The 25830-nt window shown below is 40.8% G+C and overlaps 1 protein-coding gene across 6 annotated transcripts; it reads left to right on the top strand.

Moving 5' to 3' along the window:
• Positions 1-2575: 2575 nt before the first annotated feature.
• snphb (syntaphilin b) lies at positions 2576-25830 on the top strand. 6 transcript variants are annotated; one of them, XM_032569226.1, is made up of 7 exons: positions 2576-2893; positions 12178-12310; positions 15641-15796; positions 18636-18809; positions 19241-19348; positions 20384-20530; positions 20642-25830. In XM_032569226.1, the coding sequence occupies exons 2-7, from the start codon at positions 12261-12263 to the stop codon at positions 22566-22568; spliced, it is 2562 nt and encodes an 853-aa protein (XP_032425117.1). In that variant the 5' UTR covers positions 2576-2893; positions 12178-12260; the 3' UTR covers positions 22569-25830. The 6 variants fall into 6 exon arrangements, with proteins under 6 accessions (XP_032425117.1, XP_032425125.1, XP_032425137.1 ...); XM_032569234.1 differs by having other exon boundaries at positions 2576-3596; XM_032569246.1 differs by lacking the exon at positions 15641-15796 and having other exon boundaries at positions 2582-2893.

Genomic DNA, 25830 nt, shown 5'->3' with positions numbered 1-25830 from the left:
TGATCAGATGATCTGATTAATAACTTGAAACTGACATTTTTCACTCCATCTGTTCTCTTTTCCTTAGTGCATACCGGATCATATAATGAATTATGAGATCATTTGGAGTTTAATATTCTCACGAATGAACAGTGTGAAACCTCCTTACATGTTGAACGTGTTTTAAACGTGTTTTATGTTGTTGTTTGTGTCGAACAAGTTGCTTCAGGATACCTTGAATGGTTTGAAACCAGTTGTTATGGTAACTGGACTTTGATTTTCCATCACAGTCCTTTTCTTAGCTGAGCTATTCCGTGAATATTATATGATTTGATCTTTGCTCTTTATTATTCAATAAGGTTTGAAGCATAGAACATATTGCACTGATTCTTAGTAAAACAAGAGGTTTCAGTCATCAGGATCTTCTTCTGGGTTTTCCTGAGCTAATGTTTAACCTCTAATATGCTCCTGTTTTTGTTTTGGGGTTTTTTCTTTTCTTTTTTTTTTTTTTTTTTTTTTTTGCATGGTCAACGTTTCATCGTCAAAATAAGTTTGATATTAGACAAAGATAAATTACAAACCAAAAGCAGTTCACAAGTGTTTTCATGTGGTTACAAAACGGACCTGTACATGTTATAATGCACATTGAAGTGACTGTTGCTGCAGGTTGGCGCAATGAAGAAAACTCTGATTCAGACATTTCATTTTGCAGAATGGAAGGTCAAATGTTGCTTCCTACTGCAGTTCTAGTGTTGCAGTATTAGAACTGCAACACTAGAATAGTCAATAGAAAATATGAAGTATTTTCTATTGATTCAAAATCGTTATGCAAAAGGAAGTCTTGATTATCTTCCAGCATGTTAAAGAACATCCTACACCTGAAAAGAGTGTTATTTAAGCATTCCTTAATACTGACTCTATGGCAGAACAGAATTAATGTGTACACCTATTGTTGAAAATATGCTTTTAGAGTTTTGTTTGGTTTTAAAAGGAGTTCAAGTATATGGATCCTGGGTCTAAGTGTAGATTAAATTAGGATTTTTCCCCATATAAACACTTGGTAATAGATGAGCTTAATGTTTTTTCGTCAACTGATATAACTTCCTGATATACTTTTCTCTGCTTTTTCCACTATCGGATCCAGTCTCAGTAGAGTGCAGCGTATCCAGATAAGAGTGGCGATGATAAAGTGACCTCTGCTGTTGAAGTTGTGGTATTACAAGTGATTGCAAGTATTGCAAAGGGACTTCAAATGACTGTTTAATGGAGTTTTGACGAAGGACTTAATCACCCTTCCAACATTCTCTGTTGTTTGATTTTGGTATTTAAAGTGATTGTGAACATCCTTGCTGCAGACATGAGCGAAATTCAATAGGAAAGAATCAATCCACATTTACTCCCAATTAGAGTTGATTTGAAAGAAAAGGTTTTATTTATTTATTTATTTTTTTTTTTTTGGACACACGGAAGTTTCTGTAACATATTTAATAGAGCTCAGTAATAGGTCCTGATTTTCTTGACTAAAAGAGGTTATTTTTAGACTCCAAAAAAGCAAATTTTAAAGAAGTTCACTTTTGGAACAAATACACACATATTTTAGCCTGGACATTTATGAACCGCTCTGAACTTGCTTCTTATGACTCAAAACCGAACGTGTAATAGCAGGATGTCTCTCTTTTATTATTATTATTATTATTATTATTATTATTATTATTATTATTATTATTATTATTATTATTATTTACTTAGCTTTAATTTATTATGTCTTTGCACTGGTTATCTATAGAATAGTTAAGGAATAATCGAGTTGTTAATGTTTGTTCGAAAACATCCTACTAGCACACAGGGCTTCGTCCAAAGCTGTCTGACCTTCATTTTTGCATATTCACCACTAGGTGGCAGGAAAGACTGGTGGTAAGGCATCGATGAACATAGACTGTTGTTCTCAACCAAATAATCGCTTGTCTGAAGTATGTCTTTCTAATATCGCTGTCAGAGTAGAGTTGGCAAAAGTAATTTTGTAAAATAATTTCATTTTATTAAGCAAATGTTCCAGCATAGGTCGCTTGTCTTTTTGCCTTGTAGTGCTGAGTGGATTAGCGTTGGGCTGCGGTGCAATTCATTTCAGGGCAAAAATACCGGTGTTGTAACTCCGGTTGTTGTTAATCTAAAAATTTCTGAGTTTTAGCCAGCAAATTTTCGTTTCGTGCTTTGATGGAAATTTACTTTCCCCTTTTTTCTATCTACAGTTGCCCTATTTTACACCGTCTTACGGCTATGAAAAATGAACCTCCGTTTTTTCTTATGACAGTGTAAAGAACCCAAATTATTAACTTTTGACTGTGCATCATCACAAATGGTACCCCATATGGCAACTCGGCTTGCCACTTTCAACTATAAAAGTTTATATATATATATATATATATATATATATATATATATATATATATATATATATATATATATATATATATATATATATATATACCCTTTAACTTTAAGCCTTTAAGTTAAGTTAAACGGATAACTATAGGGTTATCCCTTTAAGTTCTTACTTTATGAAAGAACCAATCATGCAATCTCGAGTTCTTCAGCCACAACAGACTGAGTGGTATTTCCCTTTAAAAATAACCCGACGTAACATGACGCAGACGCTTCCGTCCAAAACCCCGTGCGCCTCTCCCGTCCTCTCTTCCTCGCGCCGTATCCATCCATCCATCCTTCCTTCCTTCCTTTCTTCCATCCAGCTCACCTCCTGTATCGCCCCCTGGACCAGCCCCTCCCTCCTCCACCTCCCTCCGCCTCTGCTCGCCGGGAGATCAGCGCTCCATCGGGCGGAGCTCAAATCACAAGAACCGAGGACATGGGAGCGTGAAAAGCGGAAAAAATCCCGGATGAGACATAAGGAGCACAGGTAAGGTCTGGTTACTGCAGCCGTCAGAGCCACTGGTGGCTGCGACAGAGGTGTCGTTTTGCGGCGGAAGAGTGAAGACCGTGTTGTGCGTCAAGGACTAAAAGTGTTCTACGCAGAAAACAATGAATGCATGGAGAGACTGTGCAGGGAGTGTGTAGATCTCGATGGTTAATTCAGCTCTGAGTCAGGCCCACGGTGTGTTTCCTGCTCTGTTTATGTTGCTGCAGCTGATGGAAGCTGCGCACTGCGCTCCTGCGCCGGCAGATGTTTTGCTCACGCTGTGCGCCTGATTCAGCTCAACTCCTTACAGCCTTTACGTGCACACTCACTGCACCAAAACTGGAATTCCAGCGATTTGTGCATCTAATTTCCTGTGGAACTATGAGCTATGGGACAGTGCGCCCAGGGCTCTGGGTAAGAGTCGTCCATGTTTGCTCGCAGCGGAGTCGTGACAGGTTGCAATGCGCTGCAGTTTGACCTTGCAGCATTTGTGTTTTGTTTTGTTTTTTGCTTCTTCTTCTTTTTTTTCTATGATTCTGCCCCAGCCTGATAAATGACAGGGATTTTTACTCTAAACATATTAAGGCGCGAAATAGTTTTCATTCTTTGGTGGTGAAAAGAATAACTATGTTTCTGTGTGCAAGACTAAATCAAGGACTGCTTCTTAAATGTGCATGGAGTCAGCACAGACTCAACCACAGGGGTAAGTTAGGATGATTACTCTGCCAAGAATATGTCAATAATCTTTATCCAATATCAAATAATGCATGAGGAGTTTTATTTTTGTGTGTGTCTAGTCCGTTTTATTATTTATTGGTTTGCTATTCTTGTTAGTTATTATTAGTTAAATATAGCTTGGTTTTAGCTTGGTTTTTAGGAGTAATTTTAGAAGTTTTGAGTTTTTCACACTTGGACCTTGTTGAGTCCTGTACCTAAAAATTAACCAAAGTATTGTATTGTGATTAAATTGACTGGGTAATGAATATGCAACAGAAGACATCATTTTATGACTCTGGTATTTCCTCCCATCTTTTGCTGTCACCCGTGTTTTGTTTTGTTTGTTTTAGCTAACTATAATAACTTTGGTTATAGCAAGTTTGAGTCTTGGGGTGCTTGTTTTTTTTTTTCCTCAGCATTTCATAGTTTTCCTTCATCTCAGAGAATAACAATAACAATAACAGGGAATAACAAGATAAAGATCACAAACATACATAAAATTAAGCATTTAAAAAGTCCTGACCTCAACAATGCTGTGGAAAAGCTGACAAATCTTACAAGTTTGGTCGGTTCCAAGAAAAATAACAAAATGTTGTAGATGATGGTTATGGTTTTGGCTATGATATGTATTCATTTGTATCTGGCAAGTAAAATAACAAAGGTTTTTAATGCTCTCTGAGTTTAAGAGTGCATTCACAACAGCCCAGTTTGATCCTCTTTAATCGAACAGTCGGTTTACCTAGCATGTCGGTTTGTTTCAGGAGGAATGTGTAATCTAACTCTGATACAGACCAAAAAGTTAAATCTGGTCTGGCTAAAAACTTAGGTCTTGGTGCACTTTGGTGCGGTTAGGCGGTTTGAATGCAGACCAAGACCCGCTCCAAAAGCAGGAAGTGGACTATAGCACAGGGCATTCTGGGTAAATGCAGTTGCATGAGTCTAGCACCGGAGGGAGAGATGGCTTGTGGATTTTTACTAAAGACAAAAGAGAAATCCTGTAACTGTGAAAATCTGATGCCACCCCCATTTTTGTTTACATTTTGTGATAAATTAAGTTGTCAGTGTCTTCTACAGAGGTTTTTGTGTTGTGGTCCTTAGTGCAGCGCCGCCACAGGTGAGGAGGGGGAGCAGGTTTTTCAAGGGTTTGGTTTGTGCAAAAGCAAACCGTACCTGCTGAAAAAGGAACAAATGTTGCAATTTTGGTCCCCATTCAAACCAAGTTTACTGGACTATCATATGTTAAAGCTTCCTAAAAGGTGACTCAAGTTTGAAATTCTGTCTCAGCCTCAAATATGCCAACTAAATTGAATTTAATTATGTGTCTAAAATTAAGTACTATACACTTTCTTTACTGCATTTGTTTAGCTTGTACAGTAACATTCCCAATTTCACAGCAAGTTAGCCTATTAAATAACAATTTCAACTGTCCAGTACTGAATTTGCAGAAGGTTGTTCATTTCACTGACAGGCATGCTAACACTTAGCATGATGATGACATTCTTTGGGAGTCAGAGATTTGAAACTTAAAAGCAAACTTCTAGCTGTTTCTTGGATGTTTTTTGGATCTTAAACAGTTGGTTTGATTAAAAGTTTTCTGCCTTTCCAGATGTCATACACATAGGATACTCATTCCAAGCAAGTTCTTGTTTGTCCTTCCGATTCTGTACTCAATCTTTTGGGTTTGTTCTTAAATATTGCAACAGTCAGACGCTGTGCTCTAGGCGCCATGCCATATGCACCCTGATCTATTTATAAATCCAAATACTACTTGTTCAGCAACGCAACACAAGAGTGAGGAGATGAAAACCAGCCAGACCTCTCCCTCTGGTTTTTGGTTCCTCTTGTCCTTTGTCCAGCCTGCCCTCCTCGCCAGCTGCAGACTCCCCCTCTTGTCCCGTCTTCCAGCGTTATTCGTCAGCCGCAGCTCTCCTTCTGCTCACGTTTCACACACGAGCGGAAAACTGACCGTCTCCATGGTGACTTGGCACTCATTGTCACCACATTGTGTTTGGCAAGATGCACACATGGAGAGAAAACCTAATCGTTCCACATTTCTATTAAATAAATAAAAGCAAACAATCATAGTTAAGTAAAATATGTAAGACTACAAAACGCTTTCACAGGATTTTCAGTTCTTCAGTCCTTGTAAATATCCTCAATGTACAATTGGTTGTGGTACAAATGACACTATTTGACACTATGTGCCACAGTCAGTTGGAGTTGTTTGCACTGTTTTTTAATTAGAGTTTGTGATACTAATCCCAAAGTCTAGCAACAGCATTTATTTGAAAGCAAAGAACAGCTGCAGCATATGGTTTAGAATCACAGGACACCCAACCCTACACACACTCACACTGTAAGTTACTGGTCTCTTTAAACTGCTCTAAGAATCATGTTTTTGGACTGTGGAAGGAAGCCAGAGTCCCTGGAGAGAACCCAGTCATGCACTGAGAGAACATGCAATCTCCATGCAGAAAGACTCCAGAACACAGAACCTTCTTGCTGGAAGGCAACTGTGCTACCAGCTGCCCTTTGTGTAGGACAATGGCTCAAAACCTGCACGCATGTTTACCCGCAGAAATCACACAGTTAACATATTAGCAGTAAGTGCAAAGTGTATATTTTTTGGTGGGATTGCTGAAGTGTCAGCTGCTGGGAAATGTACACCTAAGGATTTTTTTTATTTCTTTGCATTGGACAGTTTCCAATATCCATTATCAAGGTTTGCAAAGTTTTTTCTTCTGTTTAAAGTTGAGAATGCCAAAACAATTCTGGACTGTTTATGTAAAGTAAACTTTTTTGAGCTTTACATCCAACATACCTGGACCGTTCCATTGATTTTTCCATGCATGTTTGAGAAATCTTTTATACTCCACAGAAAACATTCAGCTGCGCAAAACGCCTGAGTAGACCTAGCTCCGCCTTCCAGACATAGCTCCTCCTTGGAGCTGCAGTTTCCAACCTTCGCAGCTCCAACATTACAGAGCAGCCCTCCCCTAAGACTCCACAACTCAACTCCTTCAGACTAGCCAGCAACAATTAGCAAACACCTTATAATAAGAACTGCTGAGCTTATTATAGGAGTTACTTCTCAGTGAAATGCTGGTAAAAATGTTGTGAAAGGGTTAACAGAGGAGCCATGTTGTGATGACTTCCTGAAGGCGGAGTTTCAGGAAGAGCAGGAATTTTTAAAGAGACATAGGCCCAATTTCAAGGCATTAAATAACAAAGTCAAATTTCTGTTAAGTCATATTTGATATACACGCCCCCCCCCAACACACACACACACACCCCCACACGCACACACACACACACACACACACATATAGCCTTCTTATAACACCTGATGGTAATATAGTTATTTGATTGTGCTATAAAATGGAAAACACACAATACTGCCCGTTTAAAGATTAGATTTGACTTGCCTTGTCTCTAGTAACATCAACACTCTCATTTGGAAAAGTGTTTCAGAAGCTCTGCTAACAGAACAGACAGCTCTATAAACCCACAGGCTCCTCCCTGTCAGCTTCTTGTAGAATTGCAGAGTGCCACAAATGAATGCAGTTCAGTCTCCTCCCATTTCTAATGTGATCATAAACATTGATTTTCTGGTTTGTAATAATGCCCCTTTGCTCCTCCTGGCTGTGAGTAAAACACTAGCATGATTTTGTGGGTAGCAGCACTCAGGCATGATTTCTGTCAACGTAGCTTGACTCTCTACTGACAAACCCTTAGTGTATTAGATATTTCAGGCTCCTGACCTGAATAAACTCACATTGAGCACCAGATAAGCCTAATGAGGGCTAAGTCTTGCTTGTTGAGAAAAAAACTCTGCAGGGACTTTTGTCAAGCAACTAATATTAAGATTAAAACCTCTGATTAATGTGTCAGATACTTCCCAGATTGTGATTGGTTGAACTGCATCAGACTTATTATGTTAATTGGGCTGTAGTGTGCTGTGGTGCTTGGCAAAACTTTAGCTGAGCTGGGAAACATGCAGAGCAGCAGGAGCAGCAGGACTGGCCTGATCTCTGTTTGCTTTAAAGGCCAAACGTCACATTTTAGGTTCCACAAGGAGTACTAATGTTAGAAAAGGTTTTCAAACACTTTCTCATACAATCAGGGTTTTTTCACACATGATAGTCTGGTAGGCTTGGTTTAATTGGGGACCAAAATTACTACATTTGTGAAATTTTCAGCTGGTGCGGTTCACTTTCACACTACACTGTGTCAAACAACCAATCCCTTCCAAAAACCTGTTTTCCAAATTTTAGCATTTGTAGGATTTCAAGAAGGGAGCGGGAGATCGACAGGCGGATTGGCGCAGCGTCTGCTGTCAAGCGGGCGCTGTACCGGTCCGTCGTGGTGAAGAGAGAGCTGAGCCAAAAAGCGAAGCTCTCGATTTACCGGTCGATCTACGTTCCCACCCTCATCTATGGTCATGAGCTTTGAGTCATGACCGAAAGAACGAGATCGCGGATACAAGCGGCCGAAATGGGTTTTCTCCGTAGGGTGGCTGGGCTCTCCCTTAGAGATAGGGTGAGAAGCTCAGTCATCCGGGAGGGACTCAGAGTAGAGCCGCTGCTCCTTCACATCGAGAGGAGCCAGTTGAGGTGGCTCGGGCATCTGGTCAGGATGCCTCCTAGACGCCTCCCTGGTGAGGTGTTCCGGGCACGTCCCACCGGGAGGAGGCCCCGGGGAAGACCCAGGACACGCTGGAGGGACTATGTCTCTCGGCTGGCCTGGGAACGCCTCGGGATTCCCCCGGAGGAACTAGAAGAAGTGGCTGGGGAGAGGGAAGTCTGGGCCTCCCTTCTGAAGCTGCTACCCCCGCGACCCGACCTCGGATAAGCGGAAGAAGATGGATGGATGGATGGATGGATGGATTTCACTTTTGGGTTTGATAAAAGACCACAAGCCAATTCTGACACTATCACAAGACACGCACGTTTGTTTTGGTTGTATTTACCCAGAATGCCCTGTGCTACAGTCCTGCTTTTGGAGCGGTCTCTGATACGCTTAACGTTCATGTATGCATTCAAACCGTTCCAGAGTTCACCTCAACCAAACCTTGACCTATATAGCTTTGTAGGCGGACCAGAGTTTGCTGTTTTGGTCTGCATCAGAGTTTGGTTGCACATTCACACCTCCCCAACTGAACTGAACTTTCGATTAAACAGACTAGGCAGGACTAAGCTGGGTTGGTGTGAATGCACTCTAAGGGCTGCTCATAGCATCTCCAAGTCTATGAAAAACTCAGTGGAAAGACTCCACTTTCCATGTCTACCTGTCTGGTTTAGTCTGTGTTTTGCTATAGAAGTGAAAGCACTCATTGCATATTACACCTTTACTGACATCTTGACATGTTCCAGCGCGCAATGCTGAGCAAAAAAACAAGCTATGTTTCTTCTTACTTTGCTTCCAATAACTAGACTGTTAAACACCAAACTTACCTACCCAGAGTCTTGACTTCAATCTAATAGGTTTGGGATAAATGGGAAATATTTAACAGTATTTTTTTTTTTTTATCAAACATGAAAGATCTGTCAGCAAATAGGTATCATCTGCTACAAGTTCCCAAAATGAGTAGCATCTTGCTGTTCTCCTAGCTAATTAGAAAAGCTGAACGTTGATCAGACTTCTTCAGGAATTTTCTGTCATCTATTTAACAAAACACAAAGTGTCGCATGCAACAAAGAGTCATGTTACAACAGGACAGCTCACTGATGGAGAAACTCACCCTATCATCCTCCCTCAGCATCATACTGACCTCTGCAGAACATCACATAAACACAAACACACTCACAGCAATCACACAGTACACACATGTCCTGGGATATTAGACAGAACACTCCCTGGCTCACCATGATCCTTCCCCAGTTTGTCTGGCCTGCACGCTGTCAGTCATGAGTCAACCACCGCAGTCTTTTCAGGCAGCTGAGCTCAGTTGTTGTTTTTCTGCATATACTTTGTGTTTTGTTGCCCTCTGAAAGTCAGGTGTCAGTATGTTTATGCACTGACGCTGCTATTAATCCTGCTGGGTGTTGTGAAGGTTACACAAGGCTTAGAAGGCAAGCACACGCTGCAGTGTTTCCTCTGCTGCAGAGACACTTAGCTTATCACACAATTCTTCATTCTGCATGCCATCTTCTCTCCCTCGCTACACGTGCCATCTCTTCCCGCCGTCTCACTGGCTCTCGTCTCGCCTGGTCCCTCCCAGTGCTCTTCCTTCTTTCACAGGTTGTCTCGTTCTCGTAACCTGCTCGGTACTTCCGCCGCGTCAGCGCAGAAGCTGCTTGCGTGTCAGCATCTCTGAGGACGGGGACGTCGTTACATAACCAGCCTAACTTAGTAAATTCTGCATGATGATGCGCTCCTCTCTTGTTTGATGTGTTGTGTCAGCAGCTGCATATGGAGAACAGGCTTTCTTTAGAAGACTCATTTACTGTAGACAAGAGGTTAAAATAAAGCTGTTCACTGAGGTCAAATAGAAAATGTTGGAAAAAATCTGTCCTTTCTCTGTTGACCCTTTGCAACACCACATTTATTCACACGAGGCGCCGTAACAGACGTTGAAAGTCAGGGACGGGAGTATTGAACGTTGCGACAGAGATTGTTTTCACAAATTATTTCTTCTCAAATAGCCATGGCTACTTGTTCAAATCAAACTAACTTGCCTGTGGACGTAGCGTACCTATCGGGGTCTTATAGACAGCACATTTTACAAGAGTTAGGAAAAGCTAGCTGAGAAACTGAACAATATCGTCTTCTTTCCAGCGTGTTTGTTAATTTGATCAAATCTGACTGAATTCATGCTACATCATTTATACCACTATGTCATCAACGGCGTTTCCCCTTACATCAGAACAGTCTTAAAACCATGCTAGTCTAGATTACCAGTTTTTTTCGTACATGCTAGGCTACATGATGGTGAGGCATTGCCACTTTGGTAAGAAATGTCTTAAATATGTAACTTCTCAATAATGCAATATTTTATTGCATCTTACTAATCTTACTTACTTATAAAGTATTTGGACATCAATCTTACTTACCTTGTCAAAAGTTTACACTGTAACACACCAAGGGCTGCCAGTGCTTATTATTGACAGTTGCTCTCCATTATTCATCATCAAAAGATTTCTGATAAAATGACACGTTCAGTTTGCATCCTTGTCTGTTTGTGTAGCCAACCATGCAAAACTGGGAAATCAACTAAATAAAAGTGTAAAGGGTCAATATCCGTTTATCCTTGCAGAGTCGTTGGGTGAGAGGTAGGATACACCCTGAACCCTATTGTCAGTCTATCACAAGAAAACACAGATACACACAAGGCAACAAAACACACATGCACACACTCACACTTAACGGCAATTGATGTCAAGCAATTAGCACTACAGTCTCATTTTCGGACTGTGGGAGGCAATTGGAGTTCCCGAAGAGAACCCTGACATATGCAACTGATTGCTGCAAGGGAGGAGTGCAAGTGCATTGCTATGTAATTCATTTAAGACATGGATAATGTATCCATGATAATTTTCCATGTTTCCCATACATTGGACTTTCCATGGACTGATGAATCTGTGAGGCCTGAGATCATAGTTCACCGCAATAAACTGAAGCGAAAAAGAAAAACAAAACATATCATTTATTCTCTATTTATATTTTAAAATATATACCAGAACATCAACTGCCAGACTGTTTGAGCCAACATTTCATGTGTGACAGCTATCCCACATGTTTGGAATAAGTTTTTTAACGTTTTGGTCGACGTCTTCATCTACAGAGTGGACATCCTTTGTGTATTGCTCCCAATTTTCAACTGGCATGTCGTTATTTACATTAAGCTGATGTAAAAGTGAAACATAAACTGACACTAAAAGATTTAAAATAGACCTAGTTATTAATGGCAAATACATTACATGTCCTGGACTGAATGAAATATATGCCATGCAAGTTGATGAAAGGGGTATGAGTGAGATTCTTTGAGTGAATCACAATTGGCAGACAGCACAGCAGGAAATAGCTTGCAGTGACTCACATACACAAGCCTGGCTCTCAAGGCCCAACCAAGTTATGATACATTATTGATGACAATAATCTGCTTCCATGTGCTTTCCCCTTTCTCTGTCTCAGCCTGCAAGCTCACATATTGGATGCTGAAAGAATATTTCTGGCACAACTGTGGCAGAAATATGCAACATATTTCCACCAGGTTTTTTTTTAAAGTGCCATCAAGCGCCACTGTTACCTTGAGCTGCCTTTTCTCTTCATTTATAAAGTCACATCTGTGCTTAAATTGGCCTTGACCTACAGAAGCAAATGTCAGCTACCATTGCATTTTACCTGAGAAAAGACAGACTAATGTTGACTGGGTGGTTCACCCATAAGGCTGAGAGATGATTGGTTGATTAACTTTGATGTCTAGTCTGTGATGATCCACCTAATTGTCAAATTGAGTCAGCAACGCCAGCCTGCATGTTGAAGCGCCCAGACCTAAACACAGGAGCTGTCAATGAAGCAGCTGTTGACCTTTGTTGTTTCTTGATGGTTGTCTGTTCTTCCTTCAGCCTCTGAGTTCTTGGAATTAAGCTGAAAACAGGAGGCCGACAACAGACAACCCTGCAGGCCTAGCAAGAGGTTGTCTGACTCCATGTCTGCCCCTGCTCCAGCCAGTCGGAGGACGACGTCAGGCTCTCGCCGGTAAGAAGTAAACAGGACTTTCAGCGTTCTTCTATACGCGTGTTGTTCAGTTCAAGGTAGATATTGTTCAATGTTGAGGATTGGGGCTCATATTTACACTTACATATTTATATATCACACTTTCACACTTTCATTTTGACCACTGGTATAAGACAGCTAAAACTGATCTGGCATCTGGGCATATCAGAGTCTTTATGGCAGGTACCAGGTACCTACCATTAGCTTCACATTGACTTTAACATCAAGGGTGGATGAATGAAATTGTAGAACATGATCTAGGTTTGTTGACACTTATTGTTATGAAGGTCTATTTATGATCTTGAAATGCTGTAAAAGTGGCTGTCCCCTTTGGGATAAAGTATACATGGAACATATCACATTGGAGGACTTTGTACACCAATCTTGTGTGGGCAATAGTTCTTTGCACAAGCCTCTACAGACTCTGCCACTGTTGTTGAGCAGGTATGGACCAGTATCCTACTGGTAACACAATCGGTTAGCAGTCTCAAGAGTCACAGTTCACTTCTGAAACTTTTGCCATATGGTCCCTAGAGTTCAACTGAGATAAAATAGAAAGTTTAATAGTGACTGGAGTTTTCTTTGGCTGTACAAAATGTAGCAGAACTGTCCCCCCCCCCATCATCTACATTTTTCCTATGTTGCCTGAAAACATGAATTCAACTGTTTGGAAATGTCTCTGGGTGTAAAAAACACAAAGATTCAAGGCTTGGAAACTCAATGAGTGTCACCTATTGCTCTAAATAAGACGATAGAGTTGCTTGCAAGCTAAGAGCTGGCTGATTAATTGTTTTAAAATCAACTAACCACATTAAATTATACATTTTTACCCAAATGTATCTGACTTCTTCAGTGTTAAGTGTGGCACCTAAGAAAAAGAATAAAAGAAAAACAAGTCCTCATAGTCTCTTTTGGAAACAAAAGCTGTCATCCATCTGCAACAAAATGGTTTGAGGAAAACAATCAAGCTTAATTAACTTGACATCTAGAATGTTTAGATGATATGACTTGATGGGTGTACGTTTTTTTGTGGCAAAAGGCGGAACCAACATGGGTATGAGAAGACTTCTTGCCAAGGCACGTGTAGAAAATGCAGATTCAACACAGAAAACAGGAAAAGCATTTCATGAACTAAAGATATGTTAAAGAAAAAAGAAATGTTAAACTTCATGTAAAACCTTTTACACTTGTGGTTTTCTAAACCAGATTATCAGCTGGAACTGCTCTTAAAGATTTCCCAGTCATTGCTTTTGTTTCATTCTGACGTTTTTTATTTTTGGAGCGACTGGTGTTCATATGATGGAACACTTGGTCTCGTCCTTGGTCCAGCGAGACCAAGGACTCGCTGGACGAACAATTTGTCCAGTCTGGCCTGGGAACGGCTGGCTGGCTGGCTGGATGGCTGGATGGATGGCTGGATGGATGGATGGATGGATGGATGGATTTCAAATTCCATATTGTATATCTTTACTTACTTCAGCGTATCATATAATACATTTAACAGCTAAAAGAGATTCCTATTTCACAACACTTGAAGTCACATGTAGACCTTTAAACTCTTCTAATGGCTATTGCAGAAACTCAGTCAATGATCATCAGCACAGTGCCTCAAGATGACAAGGAAGCTTGAGAGCTACTAATTATCATAATTTCTTCCAACCACTGCTGCATTAATACTGAGGGAGAAATGAAGCGCTGTGAATACTTTCTGGATGCAGAAAGTGCATCCAGAACTTCTGGAATTGGTTTTTCTACACTGTTAATTTAATACATCTTTATTAGTGGGATACTTATACCAACATTTCAGGGGCAGGCTTCATCTTGTGTCATGTCTCTGGTATAAAACAGTCTGCTGAGTCACTGCCCAGCAGGGTAAGTTAATGTTTGTGTGTAATTCCTTCAGGATATAGAAGAGTTTTGTGTGAGATGGAGATGAGCTGAAGTATCTGTATACCAAATGGATCCTAATGCAGTTGTAGTCAGACAATTTGTGGGTCAGCGGTGCATAAATATTCAAGCCAGTCCTGAACCCATCTGTCCATATTTCATATTTCAGACAAACAAGTTGTGAAGTTATAGTGGCAATGTTTGTGGCAATTGCTTATTAAAAAAAATGCATAATTGAATTTTGCCTTTACAAAAATGTGTCACCTTTTTAGTGCCTGAGGGACGTATCATCCTAATATAGAAATGAAAACTCCTGGGGTCCAGGGAGAGCGGTGTTATTATTTTCTAAAACCAGAGTTTGTGCCACACGGGCCAGAATAGGCAAAGAAACAGGAACATGACTTACTGACTATATTGATTGTTGCACAAATTGAAATTGCTTTATTGGAAACACGGCAATTTCAAAACGTTTATTCTGCTAGGATAAACTAAAAGTTTTTGCACTAGGATGAGGTGGTTTATCGAAATAGGTGTATTTCACAAAACTGCTATGGAAACACTTTTTTGCATCACTCAAGTCACGTGATCAACAACTGGATTGTACTGCCGGCGAAAATGACAAAAAAACATAACAGGAAGTGGTAGGAGGATGATAGTTTGTTTTGGTTTTTTTCAGACAGTGAGCAGCTGGCTCCACCAGGGCTCTCACAGCATCACACAGTTCATAAAAAGCTGTGTGTCATAAAAAGCATGTTGAATCTATAGCTCTTCTGTAAAATCTCAGACTACAATTTTCCCCAAAAATGCCGCATACTTAGCGACTCTCAAGTAGGCAGGGCTTGTAGCTTCAACGCCTGAATAAGACGCCGACGTCTCCTCTGATTGGCTGATGATGAGCACTGGCGCCATGACTGGACTGTGAATATATCTCATGTAATTGTTTACATCTGTCTTTGCCATGATTTTTAATGACTTATCGCGTAAATAAGCTTATGACTTTAATTTCATTTATTTAATGAAAACACAGCAATTGTGAATTTTGACATTATCAGAATATAGACAAAGATTTGCTCACATTTGAAGTAGAAACACAGCTACTGTTAATTTAGTGCCTTTTCTCTGTGGAACTGTGCCTTTGTGCGGCCATGTTCTGACCTGTCCCCTTTATCCTAACAGACTACCTAGAGAACAACAAGTTGGCTCGCATCTTCCTTACTAAACCAAAGTTTTTAGAACCTTTCCACATATAACTTAATACAGCTGAACTTCATTAGTTAAGTCTAGGTTATTTGTTGTACATAAGCTCTATCATCACTTCCCTCTCTGACAGGTGTTATGATGTCTGCTTTTTACAATCATGGTAATGAGCAGCAGCCTCAGTGTGAAGCCATGGTGTCCTCCTCTCTCATCTCTCCTCTTCCTCAGATTCAACCCTCTGAAGGCGCTGCAGCCCAAACGCCGCTTGCAGCAAATACTGGCGTCCTCACCCGTGCCGGCGGCTTCCAAGCCGGCATCGGGATCGGGGACGAGTGCAGCCGCGGCCACTGCGCCGGTGGCCATTCCGGTGCCTGCGCCCCCTGCGTGAGACACCGTTGAATTGCAGTCTCAGCGAGCATGCACTGCGGCTGTAGCTGCAGCTCTGACGCTCTAGCCACTAAAACCAGAAATGGAAAACAAAGGCAAATTTTCTAAAACTTCATTCTGCTGCTCTTGTTGAGCTTTTGTTCGAGCAAATAGATGAGGTGGACCTGCTCATACCTTACACTCTGCTGGTAAACGTGAACATGGAGTTCATATTGGAGGACCGGTGTTCTTGTGAGATTGTGTTTAGTGGCTATAGTGGAAGCAGCTGTACTAGGAAAGCATACTGTGATCATGAGTGATCACTGGTTCACCACTCACTGCTTGGTCTGTGGATACATTTGAGACACTGGCTTCACTTCAAATGGGAAAGATCTTATTGTTTCATTTTGTTGTTTTTCTTCTTGTATTTGATTTATCAAAAATACTGAAGCCTTTTAAACTTTATCTCCATCATGAGGCAATATCTTGGTACTCATGCTGACACCTAATGCTCACCTTCACCTGACTGACCTGTCACTGGCACCATCTGTAGATGAATAAAACAGACCAGAAACACTGATTCTCTGTGTATTCTGTCACTTCTTAGGCTCATCCCGTTTTTAGCTGCTCCTGTCTGCCTGGTTCACCTTTTGTTAATGTCTCGGCTTGTTTGTCGTATATAGTGATTTTCAAAGATCTGTTGAGCTGTCAATATCTGAGCTCCTCCCTTGTTGTGTTGCACAGGACACGATGACACAACACAAGCAAAGCCAATATGTAGACATTTTGATGCGTTAGCATCAGATGTACTCTGCCCAAAGAGCTTGAAATTGTAAGCTAACAGTTAGCCACTTCTTCACAGTGAAACTGTCAGCTTTAAATCCATTTTACCACTCGTTCAAGTTGCCCATCTCTTTTGGGACTGGTAAACACCAAGTTACTTTTGAGTTTCTTCTCCAAATTAAGGGTTTCAAATTTATCCCGTAGCAAGAAATCCAATTCATCCACCATTAATCTTGTATCTAGCTAGCTAGCTGTTTTCTAAGTGACCAGTCTCCACTGCAAGACCAGCAAAAATAATTTAAAAGAGTTAATATAAAAAACCTGTTAGATAGCCCATTTTCAAGCCTCAGTGTATTTGTGAGAAATTATTAAATATAATTGTAGTAAATATAATCCTATTGTTTTTGTTTAATTTATGTGGGTGTGACTTTATGAGAGCAATTGGAGGTTATTGAAAGGGTTTTACTTTCATAACATTCTAAAATTGTACTTTAAAAATAATAGAGAAATAATCATTTTAAAATAAAGAGAAAAATACCTAAGTCATGGATTCCCAAGCTTTTCAGTCTGTGACCAACCAAAAAATAGGACCAGAGTGCCAATAGTCTAATGACAACCCAGTGACGCCCGTAAAATATGTGTAATTATTTCACTCTGTACATAATTACCTGCCTTTTAAATGCATTTGTGTTTAAGAACTAAAACTGTATTATTTAATTTCATCATTTAAGAAGTATATTTAACTATTTAATGGAATATTTTTTGATACATTAATCTGTTTCATTATACATTCACATTTGACATAGTTTTTTTTCTATTTTGGCCCTCGACACCCTGACCGCTACTTTGGGAACCGCTGCCCTAAATGACAACAGGAACCAAAGCAAAGACTGGAGCCGTGGTTTAGCTTGTAGTTACCGTGTCCTGTGTGTAAATCCCTCATGGTTGCTTTGAGTAGACCTGCTTCTCTCCTCTTCCACTTTTGGCGGTCGGTGACTGGGCAACAGTCATTAATAAAAAACCTATGTTTTTTCTTTAAAACCTCTCTATAATTATAGAACACAGATATAGAAGTTGCCCATCACAGAGCATTCTTCCTTTTTCTCGCCTGGGACAGATATGCTTTTACATAAAATGCTTTACTTTCTTAGCAGAATCCAGAACTTCTGAACATCAGCATATTTTTATGTAAAAGCTGGAGTTGTGGGCAAACAGCTGGCAAAATTCTATTCATCCATAATAACTGGATGTAGAAGAATAAAAAAGGTAGATCATTTTTTCCTCTGTGTTTAAGTAAATACAAAGGAAAAATAAAATGCTTTAAATTTGTTGGTCTGACAGAGAGTGCAAACAAGCGATGTCTACTGCAGGTTTGCTGCCGTGTTAAAAATTTCTACCAGGAATATGCAAATATTGCTATTCCTAATAACTTTTCAGCTGTCTTTCATCACCCTGAAGCAATTCCCCACTGCAGCATTCATTGGCTATACTGTAGTTTGTCTTGTAGTTTCTGTGATAGGAGTGATAGAAAGGTCTTAGTGATCAGCTCTACTGTATTTTTTGAAGCAAAAGATTTTCTTTGTATTGAAATAAAATAAGTTGTCATCATTTCTGTATCAGTATTACCTAGCCTAGTGTTTATGACCGCTGCTGTTTAGAATCCTTTGTGTGGAAACCTATTTGGCATAAAGTGCTTCTGGATATCGAGGTTTTTATGAGCAAATGTTAATTTTGTCACAACACATCCCATGCTATCCCTCAAAGATGTCTCCGGCCATTCTTTTTCACACTTTCAGATTGTGTTTTAAGATCCACAGTATTAGTTTATGTTTTCTGTCGATACAACCCTAGAGCAACAGATTGTCCAGAGTGAGGGGCCCATCCCTTAATGCAGAGCCTTTTAGAAGGCAGCATCTCCTGGGTCAGTTCAGTGCAGCCATCACCTGAGAGCTTCTCCTGTCCCCTCAGGACAGGTGCAGTTTGCCTGCATGCAATCACACACATCGCGTCATGCAGGTGCGGTTTGCTGATCCACCTTCTGCGGTTTAACACCTTCCTGTTTCTGCCTGCTCAGGTTTGACTACTGCAGGTTCATAGAACTAGATTATGTCCCCATGGAGTCGGGCTACATGGTTTCAATGCGCCCCACTAAAGGCTACACATCGACCAAGTCGCCCACTAAAGGATACACCTCCACAAAGTCTCCGGATCGCCGCTCGACAAACTCTCCCTCCACGCCACGTTCCCGGTCTGTTAAGAGTCCAAGACTTGATGTTTTTTGGTCGTCTTGAGCATGGGAATGTTTTTGGTGTTTCACGATGTCTTACAGTCGGAAACAAAAGCGGTCTTGTGCACTAACAAGTTAGCCTACTTTTGTGGTATGCTACTTTGCTTGTCTTTTTTTTTTATCACTGAGCCCATTCCCTTCTTGATAATAATATTATCTGTAGTGTGTGTCCATGTTCGTCATGCAGGCTTATTTTCTGTTGATATCCATTTAAATGTCTGAGTGTTGTGATCTGTCAGTGTGTATGCTGAAGTGGCATGCCAATGACTATGAGTCAGTGCCTTGTATTTATGTGCATTTCTGTCTTTGTATGTGTAGTAGAACTGCTTATCAGTCCACTTGTGGTCTTTAGTTGTATGGTAAGAGGTGAAGAGTTGGTTCCTTCTTTCCAGGCGGCCTCCAGCTGCACCCAGTAACAGAGATCCCCAAGGCAATGCCTCCGTCAGCAGTGGCAGCAACTCAGGCTCGTGTAAAGGCAGTGACTGCAGCCCCACCAAAGGGTAAGAAGTTCTGAACAGTAAGAGTGATGCAGAGCAACATCATCCACCATTCTTATTAAGGCCATATTAAGATAAATATTAATATTTCACATTATTGTTTAACTATGGTGACATTGTAAAACCATAGTGAAGTTATTGTACAATAGAAATTTAATAAATGTCCATAATTGGTTTTAACCATACATATGTTTGCATTGGATGTTCTTTTTTACCCAGCAGTCAATGATAATCTCATGCTGGAAACAGAAGTGGGAGGCAGTGCACCATCAATAATTTCCCTGTGTGAAACACAAACTAAGAAAAAAGCAGAAAGGATTGGTTGTTACTGTTTTCATAGTGGCTGTCTGATGTCATTTAGGCACTAACTCTAGAAACACTTCATATTCTGGCTTCAGAATATGAAGTGTTTCTGTGCAAAATCTAATGTGATAGTATTAACTGAAACCAGCATGATATTTTTGGAGCCTCCAAAATGAACAGCTTTTTTTCTAAATGAAGACACTAAAAGAATTGTCAGGTGTTGACTGCTTGTTACATTTAAACATATTCCTTTAACTACAGGAATCATGACATTTTTTTTAAGGTTGTGAAAAAAGACACAATCAGCTTAATCTTATGATTCTAGTCTGTTTTTTAGTATTGTAGTCAAGACGTAACCTGAGACCAAGTCAAGACCAAGACCAGCACCCCACTCTGCATCACACAATAAAATGTGAAACACTGTATTTGTTTAGTTCCCTCAATATGTTAACTAAATAAGGTGACGTCAGTTTTTGCAGCTTGGTGTTTCCATATTTTAGTGCCATAAAACGTATGTTATATACTGCACACAGGTAGATAAATTAATGTGTAGCTAATATTGACTAACTCATTTTTAAAACTTGCAGTAAATTCCAAGATTTCTGAGCTTTCATACAGAGCCTGTCTTAAAACAAGCCAATCAACTTATTTAAACAAAGATACTTTAAAAAAATACTTCAAAATACTCAACTTGTGGCAGATCACCTATATTTGGTTGTGCCTGGTGTGTCCCAGACGTCAGAAGTACACATCATGTACGGACAACCATGGCATTCGCCCTCCTCCCCCAGAGCAGTACCTCACACCTCTCCAGCAGAAGGAAGTGTGTATCCGACACCTGCGAGCCAAGCTCAAAGAGACCATTAACACCCTGCAAGACAGGTGAGATACTGAGACAGAATTACAAAAACCTGGATAGAAGTTTAAAATGTCTTTCTCTATTCCACTTAGTTTTGATCATTCTGCCCTTCCTCTCATTTTTCAACCTTTTAGGGACACAGAGATTGATGCGCTGCGAACCAAGCTTTACCGAATGCAGGAAGACTGGGTTGAGGAGGAGTGTCACCGCGTGGAGGCTCAGTTAGCCCTGAAGGAGGCTCGTCAGGAAATTCAGCAGCTCAAACATGCAGTGGACACAGTTCGTACCCGACTTAGTGATGCCGGTGGGCTCAGTGGAGACGTAGGGGTTCAAAAGTACTTTCAGGACATCAATACTCAGAATCACAAATTGGAGAACCTTTTGCTCAACATGGAGATAGCACAAGCAGGACTAGCCAAGGAAGGAGAAGCCATACCAGGCTGCAGGACCCGTGCTGGGGGCTCAGCTCCGGCATCTGTTTCTGGAGAAAGCCCTGGAGTTGTACCTAAGTTGCCAGTGGGAGGGAGGGGGTCTTGTTCTTGCGATGGCTCTCCAGCTCGTTCTCTGACTCGGAGCTCCACCTACACCAAGCTGAGCGAACAGGCACTGGGAGACCGCAACTGCAATGACACAGACTTTCCTTGCCTCTCAGCTGACGGCACACAGGACAGTGGGTTTGTGTGCTGTGGAGAGAACAGTGTCCCCAGCCGGGCAGACCTCCTCCTGGAAGCTGCCTACCTCTCAGAGGAAACGGCATCTTTGTTGAACTCCTACACGCAGACCTTCTCCCACACTTTGCCTCATTCTGCTCCCCTCTCCCTGCCTCACACCTACTCCCATACCTTACCTCATTCTTTCCCTCACAACATGTCCCACTCCATGCCACACACGATGCCTCACTCCTCCACCTATGAGAAACTCTGCACAGGCGAGCGGCTGGCTCCATTTCGTTGCAGTTTGGGTGGAGTGAGCTGCATGAGCCACCCCTGCCTGTCCCACCACCACCTATACCTGCACCCCCTGAGAGAGGCAGGCATTCAGACTGAGAGCTGTCCCATCCCTGCAACAGCGGGGTATCCCTCTGATCTGGATACTATTGCAGAGCAACGTACATTTCGCTCTCAGGCCTGCAGCCCCACCTCCACCTGGATGTCTGATGAGGTGGAAGAGGATCTGGACTCCATCACCACCACCACTTCAGTGACAACAGCGACCGTGATGAGCACAGCCACTGAGCCAATTCCAGTTTCCAAAACACCACTGGCTCCACCTCTTCCACGATCCGCAACTGTTGCATTTTCCATGGAGAGTCCTTCGTATCAGGCAAATGACAAAGTTGAGGAAGAGGAAAAGCAAGAAAAAGAAAATAGAGAGAAGGCAGGAGAAAAGTTGGACAACACTAAAGTCAGACAATCAGGAGAGGCAGATCAAAGCTCAGTGGAAGGGACTGAGGTATTGGATGAAGAGGCAGAACAAAGAAAAGTCTGTGATTTAGCAGGAAGAATGCAGGGTGAACTTAATTTTGCAGGGTGCTGTGGAGAAAACAAGCAAGATGACCAGAGAGCGGAGGACAAGCAGCAAGAGGCCAGGATTGGAGAAATATCAGCAGAGGAAAAGAGCCCTGTGATTACTTCAGAGTACACTGGACTGTCTCCGGGTGTACAAGAGCCTCAAACATCCCAACCTCCGAGGAGATCTATCTCCCGTGAAGAGATAGCTGGTGTCACAGTGGTAGAAGTTCATGACGAGGATGATGACGAAGATAAGACTAATGAACAAGAGGCCACAGGGATTGCTGTAGCAGAGGACGAAGACTCTGGGAAAATCCAAAAAAGCTACTGGAGTCGTCACTTCCTGATTGATCTGCTAGCGGTGGCCATCCCTGTGGTGCCAACGGTGGCGTGGCTGTGTCGTGGCCCGGTCCGTGGCGGCCAGCCTATGTATCACATCGGTTCACTGCTGAGAGGCTGCTGCACTGTTGCACTGCACTCGCTGCGCAGGGGCGGTGGCCTGAGACATTACCCCGCAGGCGGGGGAGATCTTGGCGGCACACAAATATAGCAGAATGACATCTTCCTGGTCCTTTACTGTGGTGTCACTTCTCCTGTGTGGTCTGTAGTGTTAGACCATTGCTTAAAGTGCAAGAGCAAGAACTTCTTGTTCCTCTGCTTTGGATGGTAATAAAGAATGGGAATGTTAGGAACAAGAGTTGGGCATCAAAGAGGAAGACCTTTGACCGATCAACTCTACTCTGTTTGACCCTGCAACATATTGTAAAAGCAAGAAAGATAATTACTTTTTCTTGTTTGGTCTTTGCTGTCGTTACCAAAATATCCATGTACCGGCTTGTGCTAGCTGAATGAGCTGCTTGAAAGGAATGATCAATGCTTTGGTGTTGATTGTTTAATTTATTTTTGAATGTAGAGAAAATGTCCCTTGCCATGTCAGCTGTCAGTTATGACGTAATACTATGATCACATGTTGGTGAATGTGTACATAAATACTTTATATGTATGTATAGGTGTGTATATGTAAAATTAAATTAGAACAAACTAAGGTAACGGTTGTTGGCCAGTGGTAGTGGGAATAAATCCACTTTAATCCAAAGCTGCAGACACTTTTCACCGATAACTTCATTTGTCTGCTGTGGAGAAAAACATGGGAGACACAGAACTCAGGTATCTGCTAGGGGTAGAAACACAACCAATCCTGTCAGCCGGCCTTGCACAGTGGTGTGCTAAATAAACTTCAGTCAAAAGCAGTTTATTCTTACTGGCTTCCTCTCTTTAAACTGGCAGTGGAGATATTTACAATGAGAATTTTGTCTTTGATATACAGGCTATCTGTACCCAGACTTAATGGAGAGGCCTGGCTATTACAGTTCAGATGTTTATAAATGGACTCTTTACTGTGTCCACTGAAAAGGTTTAAATCGGGTAGAACAGGAAGAAAACGCTTCACTTTTCTTGGACTTCCTGACACAAGTCCAGATGAAGATCAAGGGTTGCTCAGAATTAAATGACTGCCTTAGACGTTAATGGTTCCCTCTACTGGCCAGAAGCAGAAGTGAATAAACTCAAAGATTTGACATTTATTCTTTAACGATAGCTTTATTCCTTTTCTAAAGGTTTGCTTAATGACATTAATAATGGTAAATTATAAAATTATTCAGTGGAAAGGGACTTGGATTTTGTTGTTCTTTTATGTTTTCCCAATGTGGTGCTCAGCTGAAATGTTTTCATTTTCAGGGGAGTAAAATATTCTAGATGAAAGGAGATATGACTACCTTTAGCTCCAGCAACAAACAAGACAAAACGACGACTGGGGGTAAACACATTTAGTGTAGAATTGGTCAGGCATTTTTTAAAATAGAAATTTAAATCATTAAGAGCACATGACAGTGAGGTCATGCACTAATTAATGATTGCAGAATAAAACAGAACAGAGATTATCTGTGATCCTTACATGATACTCTCTTTCAATGGTCACTTCATATGTAGGGACTTCAGCCACATTTGTCTGGATTTCCCATCTGTTAAATGATGGAAGATAATCAAGTGAATTTAGCTGTAATCCAGTTTCAGTCTCGGTGCATGTTAAACATACCTGTTGGAGTTAATCTGGCTCTGATAAGGTGCAGCAGCGCAACAAGTAGTCCAGACATGTCTTAGTTTCACAGGGACACATACCTAGCTGTGTAATTATTTAAACAAACATAAAAGAAGAAAGTTAGCCAAGCTGTAAACACTTAAAAAATACACCTCTGTACATAAAAACAGACCACTTTATAGTAGCTTCCACCGTCATGGTGAAAGTTCAAACAGAAGTAATCGTAACCTATGAACAATGTTAGTCGTTACTTTGGCTAACATTCAGTCATTTTTACAGCGAACAAACTGTGCAGTTTTTCCTGTTAGTTTTCTCTACATGTGGTAGGCTGCATCCTACTCCCTTGTTTGCCCTCTAGTTTATTTGTTGTGTTCTTTTCAATACAACCCTTCTTGTGCAGTCTGCTTCTCGAGTCGACACTGATCTCCTTTCTCGCAGGTTGCTGGTTGTGTTTCTACCCTGAGATTGTTTTCGTTAGACTCACCTATTTATTTTCACCGTATCACTTGTGTGTGAAGTGTTCTTACATCGATTGTAATGATGCAGTTCCCCCAGTCCCCTCCAAATGTCTACCCTGTCCACTAATTTTCCGCCATTACATAATTAGTTCACAGACAACACATTCAACGCTAGTTATATCCTTACACCTGCTCTGAATTGTCCTTTAGCTAAAGGTTAGCTAGGTTAGATAAAGATAGCTTGAATATCTTTGAAAGAACTCTAAATAAATCAAAGTTTTTTTGGTGAGAATTCATGAATTGTTATAGAAAATTCAGTGTGTAAATTTTGTACATTGAGAAATATATTGCTCTTAGATTATTCCTCCCTAATCTGTGCCTTTTTATTTGCCAATGTCACAACAGTGTCTGGGGAATGATGTGGGCCTGGAATATTTTCTATACACAGTTACCTATATAGCTGTTTAGTGTACCGCTGGCAGTGACTAACAGAGTCAAAACTCTTTAGTCATACAGTGAAATCATGATCAAACGTCTGTAGATACTCACTATCTCAGTTTGACACCATCAGTAGATCTGAGTGAAGTGAGTTGTGCTCAGTCTGTGATCTGTGCTGTACATTTCTGCTAACCCTGATGATCTTGTGCTGTAGCTAGTCTTTAACTGTCAATATGTATTCTCGAGTCCATCCTACACAATTTAGTCCATTACAAAAACAAACTGTGTGTCTAAAATTGTCTTGTAAAGACATTCTACAAATCTGTTAGGTCAAACTTATTTACTTTTTTTAAATGTGTTGTTTGGTTCCAGTTGCATTCAGCTGAATTTTATTTTCTGTATTTTGTTATCAGGCTGACGTTGATGTTTTCTGATGTCAAAATTCAACAAGCATGTAGCAGATTGATGGTTAAGTACCAGTAAGATAAAGCATTTTGTACTTAGCATTCAAGATACTGACAAAATACATTCTGAAAACTGCAAAAAAATACCTACATTTAAGACTATATCTTATCATATCCACAAATTTCAATGTATTTTTATTTTTAGAATTGTATGTGACAGACCAACATAAAATGAAGCATAATTTTGAAATGGGGAAAAAAAGCATAGTTTTGTGGTTTTTAATTTCTTTTTAACAATCTGTTTTGGTGAACCAAAACAAATTACTCTTTAGCTACTGTTTTGTACATCTGAAATCTATGCCCATTCTTGAGAAATAGCTCATGTTCAATAATAAAGAGTAGAAAATGTCCAGA

This window comes from Xiphophorus hellerii, chromosome 1, assembly GCF_003331165.1.
Source record: "Xiphophorus hellerii strain 12219 chromosome 1, Xiphophorus_hellerii-4.1, whole genome shotgun sequence".
Classification (NCBI taxonomy): Eukaryota; Metazoa; Chordata; class Actinopteri; order Cyprinodontiformes; family Poeciliidae; genus Xiphophorus; species Xiphophorus hellerii.
This window is presented reverse-complemented; position numbering and strand designations above follow the sequence as displayed.

Coding starts and splice junctions, on each gene's coding strand:
- snphb (XM_032569217.1), top strand. CDS start 15,573: ATGGTAATGAGCAGCAGCCTCAGTGTGAAGCCATGGTGTCCTCCTCTC. Junction 18,810..19,240: donor CCCTCCACGCCACGTTCCCG/GTCTGTTAAGAG, acceptor CCTTCTTTCCAG/GCGGCCTCCAGCTGCACCCA. Junction 19,349..20,383: donor GACTGCAGCCCCACCAAAGG/GTAAGAAGTTCT, acceptor GGTGTGTCCCAG/ACGTCAGAAGTACACATCAT.